The sequence below is a fragment of the Panicum virgatum genome, chromosome 7K (assembly GCF_016808335.1).
Source record: "Panicum virgatum strain AP13 chromosome 7K, P.virgatum_v5, whole genome shotgun sequence".
NCBI lineage: Eukaryota > Viridiplantae > Streptophyta > Magnoliopsida > Poales > Poaceae > Panicum > Panicum virgatum.
In genome coordinates, this window is record NC_053142.1 from 10,106,641 (window position 1) to 10,117,993 (window position 11,353).

General features: G+C 45.8%; 1 protein-coding gene across 2 annotated transcripts; it reads left to right on the forward strand.

The window, feature by feature from the left end:
* The first annotated feature begins 696 nt into the window (after positions 1–696).
* Positions 697–10,804, forward strand: LOC120639761 (probable RNA-dependent RNA polymerase 3). 2 transcript variants are annotated; one of them, XM_039915644.1, is made up of 10 exons: positions 710–1,105; positions 2,097–2,301; positions 2,631–2,718; positions 2,796–2,915; positions 6,534–6,560; positions 6,703–6,774; positions 7,445–7,551; positions 8,148–8,281; positions 8,437–8,659; positions 10,405–10,804. In XM_039915644.1, exons 1-10 carry the CDS (start codon positions 802–804, stop codon positions 10,619–10,621), a joined length of 1,497 nt encoding a protein of 498 aa, XP_039771578.1. In that variant the 5' UTR covers positions 710–801; the 3' UTR covers positions 10,622–10,804. The 2 variants fall into 2 exon arrangements, 1 of the variants encoding a protein (XP_039771578.1); XR_005661653.1 differs by lacking the exon at positions 10,405–10,804 and having other exon boundaries at positions 697–1,105; positions 8,138–8,281.
* Positions 10,805–11,353: the final 549 nt, after the last annotated feature.

Genomic DNA, 11,353 nt, shown 5'->3' on the forward strand with positions numbered 1-11,353 from the left:
ACTGTAGCACATTATAACACTTTTCGTTTATTTGTGGTAATTGTTGTCCTACCATAACCTAACTAGGCTCAAAAGATACGTCTCGTCGTGTACATCAAAACTATATAATTAGTTTTTTTATTTATTTACATTTAGTACTACATGCATGAGGCAAAAAATTTGATGTGATAGGTGAATAATAAAGTTTGGAGAGATAAAATTTTAGAACTAAGGCTGTGTTTAGTTCCCAAAAACTTCCCCCCAAACTCCAAACTTTCCATCACATCTCCATCACATCAAAACATTAAATATAGCAAATGACTCATGCATGGAGTACTAAATGTAGTTAAATAAAAAAACTAATTACATAGTTTTGATGTACGTTGCGAGACGAATCTTTTGAGCCTAGTTAGGTCATGTTAGGACAATATTTGCCACAAACAAACGAAACGTGCTACAGTGCGCTACAGTGACTGATGTGACTTTTCGCATCCACTTTTTACACTCTTTTTACACATCTAAACACACCCTAAACATAGCCTCAGTGGTACCCAAAACCTCGCAGCTTTCCCGCCACGCGCCGCCCTCTTCCTGGCGCGCCAGGTCGGCTTACCTTCTCCTACACGCCGGCCCATCCCTCCCACTGCGACGCGGGCCCCACACCCACCAATAATGCAAACCCCCACCGCCGCCGCCGGTGCGCTCTGATCCCACTCCCTCCCTCCCCCTCCCCAATCGCCTATTCGCTCGCTCCACCACCGCCGCTGCGCTGCCGTCTCACCCCCGCTCGTATTGCTCCCCGCGAGACCCCCATCCCAAGCAATGCAGCCTAGTCCCGGCTTGTCTCAGGCGGCGCCGCTGCCGCCGGCGGTCGCGGCGGGGCTCGTGCGGCTCGAGCGGAGGCTGAGGCAGGTCGCCGAAGAACCGGCGCCCCGCGAGCTCGGGGCGCTCGGGGAAGCACCCGCGGTTCGCGTCCTGCGGAGGATCGGGAGCTCCCAGCGGGAGGTGCGGACGCTCACCGGCTACATCATCACGCTTGCCAGGCAAGAGGCGTTCGCGCTCAACGCGCAGGCCGTACCCACCGCCGAGAGCGCCGCCTGCAGCTCCTCCTCTCCTTGCCTCAGAGGTGAAGTCCGATTCTCCAATGCTTCTTCACTTGAGGGTGCTTTTTTTTTAAGAAAAATAATTGATGGGGGGAGAAAGTACTGTACAATGCGGCTGCAGCGTTGGTCGCTTTTTGTGCTTCAGCGATGGGTGTTTCCAGACTGCTATTCTTTGAGATGACCACTAAAATTTCAAATAGGAATACGCCATTCTCATCTCCACTATCAAAATTTGAAATTTGTGACTATGGATATTCTGAATTTAGTTCTGCAAACTTGCTGTTGCCTAAACCCTGTTGGCTAGCTGCAGATGTTGACTTCGAAATTTCTGGACAAATTTTACTGGTGCAGCGGTACCTCAATCTCGTCAATCTTAGCTCGCGGACACCACCGCTGATGTTGCCGAAGGAAGAAGCATTTGCGCTCTTTAGCAGCACCTTCCTCCATTGCTATCCAGTCGGCTCATCGACCTGCTGAACATGTCAGGAAAAGGTTGCTGATTTTGTGTACTAGTGCGCCTATGTTGCCGCTTTGGACGTGCGCCCTCCTCCACGACTTCGACTACTTCGGCACTAAGGGGCTAGTTCTCCATTCTATTTATTCGTGTTGCTACCCGGGGGGGGGGGGGGTATGTTAGAGTATATTTGGTAGTATAGGAAATATCTCGGGAAGGCTTCTTGCCCTCGAGGCTCAATGCAATACAACCCATGATTCATATACAATCTATCCTTCCTACAATTATATATTCTTGACTCCACACATGTTTGTACATTTTTCTTGTGCTAGCCACTAGGGTCAACACATTTCAGCACTTGACATAAGTATTGGTCATGAATTTCTTGGTTACATGTTCCAAGGTGTGTTTAATTAGTCGAGTGAGTAGATGTTTACCCACTCCACAATGCATTGTCATTGCAGCTGTAGACCTCTTAATTTATTTGCATTTTCCTATGCTGTAGCATTTCTTGAACTTCTAAGTTGTTAGATTGTTTTCATTTGTTTTATCTTTCTCAGCTTACACGGATGGAAAAAAAGGGAAGAAAAATAAAGACGATGAACAAGGTGAAATCAAGAAATGCACTTCACCTGATAGCTACTACTTTGTTTGCACTGACTCGGAGGATGAGAGTTATATTCTGTCCCACAAAACTGTTGATCAGTGTCGCAAACTGTTCATGCATATCCATACCGCTCCCACTTTGGGAAATTATATGAAAAGGTTTGTCATCTACCTGTTAAGCTTAACTAACCATGTCTGTTCCAACGGCCAAAGGCACCTCACGGGCACAATGCACATGCCTTTTCTGGGTGTTGATAAAGTGTTAGGGAACTACAAATTCTGCTGCATGATAACTAACATTGAGTTTTCAGAAAATAGCCAAAAAGAGGTGCACTACAAAGGGTGCCAATTTTTTAGATAATGAGTGTTCTTATGTTCTTGCAATTCCTGTGGCTGAAAAAGGAAACTAACAATCAAATACTATTGTATTCTACATGGGCATGCATCCTCACCCTTCGGGTGTGTTAAACCTATGTTCTTCAATGCAGGTTTTCTTTGATACTATCCAAAACTGAAACACTGGACGTTGATTTATCAACAGTTCATGTTATACTGATTGATGATGAACCCTGCCGGGTAAGTAATTGCTTCCTCTTCAATATTGTCTTATTACCATTGAGCATACAACATGTATCTTCAGTGCGATATTTCAGGACGAACATGGGAAAATTGATACTACATATGGGAAGATCCACACTGATGGTACTGGCTTCATATCTGAAAATTTGGCTAAGAAATGCCCAAACAGAATTATCAAGGGAAAGAAGTCAAAAGTTTGTACACTTGGCCCTATTTCCATAGCTTGTCATTTTTTTTAAAAGAAACTTTTAGTTGTTGATCAAATTTTTAATTTATGGATAATATTTTAGGGTGCTCGATAGATTGTTTACCATTTTTAGTTTATACCAAGAATGACATAGTCGCCAGTTCCCTGAGTAAAATAGGCTCATTTCTCAGATTTGTCCATACAAACGACAATCATCATCATTATAATCAACAAAAAGCCTTTTAGCCCCATGCAAGTTGGGGTAGACTACAGTTGATACACAACATGAGCCACCAGCAAATGGGGGAAAAGATGTTAGTGCTTAGCCCCAACGAGTTTTGAGTTTCTTGATGCTACTGATGTTGTGCCCATCCCTATCGGACTGTTGCACAAGTCCTTACCTGCAGGTCTTCCACCCGGCATGCCACCTGCCTGTCCTGAGATGACAGGCCCATCCGGTGCTCCCGACAGCCCCTCTGCGGCTACGTTTGGAGCGTCGGACCCCTTGGCGCCCCGCCTTAGTTCCCCGGCGCGCGCGCTCTACGTCCCACCTCCGCTGTGCGCAGGGAACCCCAGTGCCCTCCATCGCGCCACGCGCGGTCACGATGACACCAAACGGTTCTTGCCGCCTCTACATCCCACCTGCACTCCGTGTGGCTGAGATGTCCCCTGCGGTATCGCCTGCCACCGGTGCTATGTCAGCGCCCCGTGGACCGCCGCCAGGCTTCAAGCCTCTGGCCGCGGCCCCCTCTTCGCCATCTCCTCACCTGTGCCCTCTGTCGTTGCTCCATCGTAGCGAGCGTTCACTCAGGTGTACATGCGTCGGCCGTGCATTCCTACCCTCGACAGCACGCCACCCCTGCCACAGGGTGCTGTGGCTGTCCCTCCGGTGCGCAATCAGCACACCATGATGACACGCGCCAAGAGCGGCTACCAGATACCTGCTCGGCCTATCCAGCCGGCCGCAGCTCTCTTGCCAACCCCAATTGGCGAGCAACTATGGTGGAGGAACATGATGCTCTGCTGAAGAATCACACTTGGGACCTTGTGCTTCGTCTTGCATGGGCCAATGTTAGCACAAGTTCCAGGCAGATGGGTCTCTTGAGCGGTACAAGGCACGCTGGGTCCTTCGCGGCTTCACTCAGCGCCCTGGCATGGATTTCTCGGAAACTTTCAGTCCTGTGGTGAAACCAGCTATAGTTCACACTCGTCATTGGCCTGTTCACCGGCTTGATATCAAGAATGCATTCCTGCACGACACCTTGACTGACACAATTTACTGCATGCCACCGTCTTGTTTTGAGGATCCCACCCATCCGGACTTTGTCTATCATCTGAACAAGTCCCTATATGGGTTGAAGCAGGCTCCTCGGGCATGGTACAGTCGGTTCGCCACGCATTTGCTCTCTCTTGGGTTTCTGGAAGCCAAGTCGGACACTTCGCTATTTGTCTACTGGCGCGGATCAGACACAGCCTATTTGCTGCTCTATGTAGATGATATTGTCCTTACTGCCTCGTCCCCAACTCTTCTTCTGTGGATTATTGGATTATTTCAGCTCTTCAGCAGGAGTTCTCCATGAAGGACCTTGGCGAACTGCATCACATTCTCGGTATGCATGTTCAGCGATATGGTGATGGTCTACTCTCTCAGAAGCAGTATATGTTGGAGATACTTGATCGTGCCAGGATGACAGAATGCAGACCATGTTCTACTCCTGTGGACACCAACCCCAAGGTAGCCGCTGCTGATGGAGCTCCAGTTGCTCATGCCACTGACTACCACATTCTTGCTGGTACTATACAGTACTAGTCATTCACTCGGCCAGATATAGCCTATGCCGTGCAGCAGGTCTGTCTTCACATGCATGACCCCCGAGAGCCTCGTGTTGCAGCGCTCAAGCAGATTCTCCGGTACATTCGTGGCACTCTTCGCCTCGGTCTCTTGTTGCAACCGTCGTCTTCTGCTGATCTTCAGGTCTACACTGATGCTAATTGGGCTGGCTATCTAGATACGCGCAAGTCCACCTCAGGCTATGCTGTGTTCCTCGGGGACAACATTATCTCCTGGTCCTCCAAGCGTCAGAACACTGTCTCCAGATCCAGTGCTGAAGCTGAGTATTGCATAGTGGCCAACGATGTCGCCGAAGCCACTTGGTTGCGCCAGCTCCTTCAGAGCTTCACGCCCCCTTGGGTCGTGCCACACTAGTGTATTGCGACAACATCTGTGCATTTTATATGCCCTCCAACCCAGTCCAGCATCAGCGAACCAATCACATTGAGATTGATCTTCACTTTGTTCGGGAGCGGGTTGCCGTCGGTGATCTCCAAGTACTGCATGTTCCGACTTCGTCACAGTATGCAGATATCTTCACCAAAGGCCTCCCATCTTCGGCCTTCACAGAGTTCAGATCTAGCCTGAACGTGCGCAGTGGCTAACGATCCAATTGCGAGGGATCTCCGTTGATTGGGTGTTTCTATAAACCCTAGATCGATCCTTACCTATATTATGTACTCCTGTACTCTCAATAATCATTCACCAATTTCGCGAGCCTTTTCCTGCTTTCAAAAGAGATAAAGAAAATAAATATATAAAAGGTTCAGTAATAGTGATATTTTAGGAGGGGGGAGGGGGGGGCCTTCTAGATCTTGTTCATAGTTCATGCACTCCTACCCTAGTACAATTGTTTAAGTACATGCCATTCTTTGAAGTCCCTTTCTATTGCTTCCTCCCGTGTCATGTTCATTGACCTTTAATGCCTCGGTCCAATATCCCTTAGCAGTAGTTGTTGGCCTATGTGGCCCAATTGCGATTGTGGTCAGGTTTAGTACGACTTGGAAGTTTAGGGGGGGTTGAGAGCTAGCTTATAATCCTTGTCGTTCCAAACATAGCACCTCCAGGTTGACCTTTTCACGAAGCGAGGACGAAAGTGTGAGAGATGTGCTATGTGTATGTGGTCCCGTTCTACGTGTGGAGCTGAGCTGGGAGCAGGGTGTTACAGATGGTATTCAGAGCAAGGGTTGGTTCCGAGGTCTGCATATGTGATGAGCTGCCAAGGGCATTAGCCCTTAAGGTAGGGTGAATGTAATATCCCAGTCCAGTATCCCTTAATAGTAGTAGTTGTTGGCCCATGTGAATGTGACCCTATTGTGGTTTTGGTGTGGTGGCTTGGTACCTTGAGGGCCAGCTTATAATCCTTGTCGTTCCAAACAGGATACCTCCGGGTTGACCTTTTGCACGAAGCGAGGACGAAAGTGTAAGAGAGGAGCTATGCGTGTGCGGACCTTGTCCGCCCGTAAGCAGATTTTGGAGCAGGGTGTTACATGACCCACTACTTCTTGCATTATCGTTGAACCTTAGGATTCCGCTATCCACTGGTGCCTCTGTAGGTCCCCATTGGACATCTCCATACAAAGTACAACATGTAATGGACTTCATTTCCTTTGAATTTGTTCACTGAACTGCTTTTCATTCCGTTCCTCCGAAATCAAATTACATATATAAATAATGAAGCATTGTGGAAGTCGCTCCTACGTATGTTTGCCTCAGCATGCGTACAGAGTAGTTTATGGTAAAGGTTCATACAAGTGTCCATTTGTATATTGATTGTTTCTGTTTCTTGTTCAGGATTATATGCATCGAGGTGAAACAATGGTGAGGTCTACGAGTTCAAAGCGGCATCGTTCTCATTGTCTAATATGTATCTTATTAATTATGTGCCTGTTCTGGTCTACTGTCTTCTGAATCTGCTGTGATTTAATTGTTTTGTTCTTATAATCTGTTCTTTTTTCTCTAGCCTCTTCTCATGCAGGTCCGTCTTTTTTATAATGGATATGCTGTAAAAGGAACTCTGCTAGTTGACAAAAGGGTATGCATTAAGAGTTTTAAAATCTGGATATTATGTTACATTCAAAATCTACAGTCCTGTTTTGCTTTTGAATGGTGTTGCAATATTATTTTGTGGGAAAAGTCCATTTTAACCTTGAGCTATTCACTTTGTCTGCTTAACCCCGCGAACAAAATTTAGGATCTACTCCCTCAAACCATTTCAGTTGGTTTAATCACACCCCTTAATAAGATTTGTCTTTTCCGTTTATCCACATACAAGTTGAGTTTTATATCCAGATTTGTCTCCTGTGTTGTTCGAGAAAAAAGTATCCAGATTTTTGGGTTGACTTACAACATACAACATCATGTCCTGCATTAGCAATTGTTCATGATTAATTTTCATGCAATTTTGTATCTCTAGGATCAATGTCGTACCAAATGTTCCTAACCCATGAAGATTATTTATGTATTTTACTAACGTAGGGCGTCACTTCTCTATCTGTGCACACAATTTGAGCTTAAAATTCAACTTCTACATGGAGAAACAAAAAGATAAATCTCTCTAGAGCACATATTGAACCAACTCGAACAGTTTGGGGGACTATGTCGAGTCTAAATTTTTCTCATCTTAGTAAAATGGACTTTTTTCCTTTTTGGAAAAGACTTTCTTAGCTTACCTGAAACCAAATATGCTTTCTTTTGTACTACAGCTTCAAGATAATACTATTGTTGTCCGACCATCAATGGTAAAAGTAAAAGTTGATCCAAAGTTGTCCGAGATGCAGTCTCTCAGTTCCTTGGAAATAGTTTCCACAAGGTATTCTGGGAAACTTTTTGTATTGTTGCATTTTGGTTGTAAGTACTTACTTAGTGTTTTTGCACATTTGAATATTATTATTTGGGGATTTTGTATCCGTCTATTGTAACCCTAAAGCCACTATATCTCTTACATATAACTGTAAGTCTGGTTGAGCAAATGTCTATGCAGTAAGTTTTGCCTTTCAACTGATGTTCAAAATGTGACTGTTGGCCTTCAGTATAATTAAAAAATGGTGTGTTGTGATAATTAGGATTGGAAGACGCACCTTCCATCTATGAATTAACTTAAAATCAGTTGGTTGTTGCATGAGGTTTAGTGTGTTAGCATAACCTCGTTTGCAGTTTGTGACAGTTCTGCACTTTAGCAAAATAAAAATAAATCATTGCAATATTAAGGGACTGGTGGAGTGGTGGTGATATACTCTCCAATTGTAAATGTATGCAAGCACGTGTGGTTGGAGCAGGGGATTGGGGCAGGGATGGGGGGTGGTCTTAATCATATCTTGCCTTATCTGAAGCTCTTTTGGCAAGCAAGTTAATTTGGTTCGAAACCCATATTACCATTGTTTGTGTCTTTTTATTAGCCTCTGGTAGGACATCAACATCAAGGTCCTTGATTTCACTGCTTCGCTGTGCTGGTGTTGAGGCGGAATATTTTATGGAACTTCTACATAATGCAATTGAAGGGGTTGCAAATGCTCGTTATGATTTCAGACATGCACTAAAGCGTAAGTCCAAATCACTGGGGTTCCATATTTTTCATGGCCTGCTTTTATGTTTGTGTTTCCGTATGCTGTAGAACCTGCACTCATAACTGAATGCATTTATAATCTTTCTTTCACTTGCCTGATTAAAGAGTGCTCTTTTTATATGGTCCATGCAGTTGCATCTAGATATGCTAATATGGAGGATTCAATGTTGGAACTAATGATTCATTCCGGAATTCCATTAGAAGAGCCACACTTGCTATCTAGGCTTAATTTCATAGCCAAACAGGAAATGAAAGGATTCAGAGAAGGAAAGCTACCTATTGATGAATGCTATAATTTGATGGGTTCAACAGATCCTACAGGAACGTTGAAACCAAATGAAGTTTGCGTGATACTGTAAGTGGTAGCATTCATGTGTATGTTTCATATGTGCCCTTTGAATGCATTTATCTGTATGTTTTATTGTTTCAATGATCCTCCATTTATCGATTGCCAAGTTCACCATTTAAGAGTGTTTGACGACAATATGATTATGTTAATAAATTAGTGAGGATAACCTTACTTGTTATTAAGAAACTTCAAATTCCTGTAACTGTTTGCATGGTATATAATTTCTGTAGTAGCAATGCTCCAACTTTATCATTTTTCTTATTTGTCGGTAGCAGGGATACCCACTCTTACTGCGACGAGGCAGGACCCGTGTAGTTATCCGTAACTACGCGCAAAGGACGGAGTAGGCAGGCTCCACCGGACAGGCTCTTTCCTCACCAGGCCAACGGCCCCGGACTCGTTCCCCGTCTGGGGATGGGTCCGGAAACGCCACGTGTCTCTAAGGAAGGAAAGCTCCGAGCTGACAGCCGAGGCCGCGGACCCCCCGTAGGGGTCCGGGGCCTCCTGCGTCCATCCGGACCCCCCTTTACCGCGTAGGGGTCCGGAGCCTCCACATGTCCCGGAGGCACGGGCGCGGGCTCGTGCGCGAGTCCTCCGCTAGGAGACTCGCCCACCCACTGCATTTAATGCGGATGGTTGAGGCGTGTTCTGACGCCGCGGCACGCGGGACAGCTTTTGTCAGGCCTCACTGTGCACCGCATATTATCAAGATACACAATGCAGCCGCCTGTGCCGCACCCGCGCAGAGCCCGTCTGCAGCATTAAATGGATACGACGACACGGCACTTTTCCATCATGCCGCCTACGCCGCAAGCTACACAGCCCGTTCAGCTACGTGGCAGGCGATGCCACTAGCTACGTCTGGCATCGTCCCGACACGACAGCGCCTGGACATGATGAACAAGGGACTCCAGGAGCAGGCAAGAGATTCCAGGAGAAAGATCTCCTTTGCCTGCGACGCCATAATGTATGAACAGTACGTTATTTTATACTACATCATTGGGCCCAACTGTCGGGGACCCAACCGCCATGTACGCGCCTCCCTTGAGATATAAAAGGGAGGCGCTCGCTGCGCACTACAGGCCTCCAGACACCCAAGCTCTCGCGAACTCTCTCCCCTCTGAGGGAAGGCAATACAACACACAGTGAACGTAGGGTATTACGCTGCGGCGGCCCGAACCACTCTAATTCCGCGGTGTTCATCGTGTTCTTGAGAGAGATCTAACTAGGACTAGCTAACCCCCGAGTACACACTCTCTGGACTAGGGCGGGTGCCTTCTGCCACCCGGCTGTGGTTTGCAGCACCACGACATTATTCATTTTTTTTAGCTTTCTAGTATACTTGCTCTTTAGTCTTTAAGCTAAGATGCTCTCTATTTTCTTGTTTATTTGGTTTTGGTTGAAAATAATATCCTAGGCAAAAACATAAATATTCAAAAGATGATACAATAAAATACATGTGGCCATTCAATACTTTTTCCCTTTCAGTCAAATTAGACTATCTTTTCAGTTGTGAACACAATCTTGTAAGGGATTTTAAGAACTGGGTTATGGAAAGGTTCGCTATTACCTCACATGAAAAGGGAAACGTTTTTATGCTTCATAGAAGATATTGAAAACTAGCTTTCTTTGGCACGACTAGCCTCCTATAGAACATACATTAATATGCAGTTATCAGTTATTGGACATGAATAATATTTGACATCAGGCTCTACTGTTTTTTATTGCTGACTTTATGTCCGATATAACAGTGACAGTGGCCAATACTCTGGAGATGTGCTTGTGTTTAAATATCCTGGCCTCCATTTTGGTGATATACACGCCTTAACTGCAAAACAAATTAGTGGACTGGAGAAGAATTTTGTTGGGTATTCAAAAAATGCAATACTTTTTCCTATTTCTGGGAAACGATCATTGGCTGATGAGATGGCCAACAGTGATTTTGATGGTGATGAGTACTGGGTCTAAAGAAATCACATGGTCAGTTCATTTATGTTTTTCATTTTATGTAAGTTCTTTAGGAATCTTTTATTTTGTCTGCTGTGACTAGGAGCCTTGCTACCGCAAACCTCATCAGTATCATTTGCTCACAGGCAGCCATACGAGCCAATTGTGGTCTCGAGGGCCTTGATAACAAGCAATCTATTTTTAGACATGTAAGGGTTACAATTCCCATCTATGTGATAGTCAGGTTTTCCACTTCCAGAGTTAGAGCTGCATAATCCATGAGCCCCTAGACATCTTTGGTGAGCTTAGCTTGTCTAAGAGCGTCCCTGAAAGAGAGTATGGCCGGGAATTGTAGATGCATTGCAAGGGGCAATAGCTGGTTACATATATAGGCAAGGAACCCTAATGGTTTATAGAATATCACCAATCAAGGGATCCTTGCTATGTACACAAGGGGAGCACCGGATGAACCTAACCTAGGGCAGGCACACACATCCCATTATGGATGGTGCGGCCAGGTGCCATGGGCCCTGAAGGGCCAACCCAAGAACAGCCCATACGGGCATACATTATCCTCCAACAGTCCCAAACAATGGACTATGTCTCCAGGTTCAGTCCACCATGGATGTGAGAGAGCGAGACAGGTTCAGTCCAACGCGGAGGTGAGAGAGCGAGGGAAATCGAAGTACTAGTGCCTGCGAGTGCTCATCTTGCATGACCCCCAACGGTGCTCGCAGGGCTGAGCATGTCGAT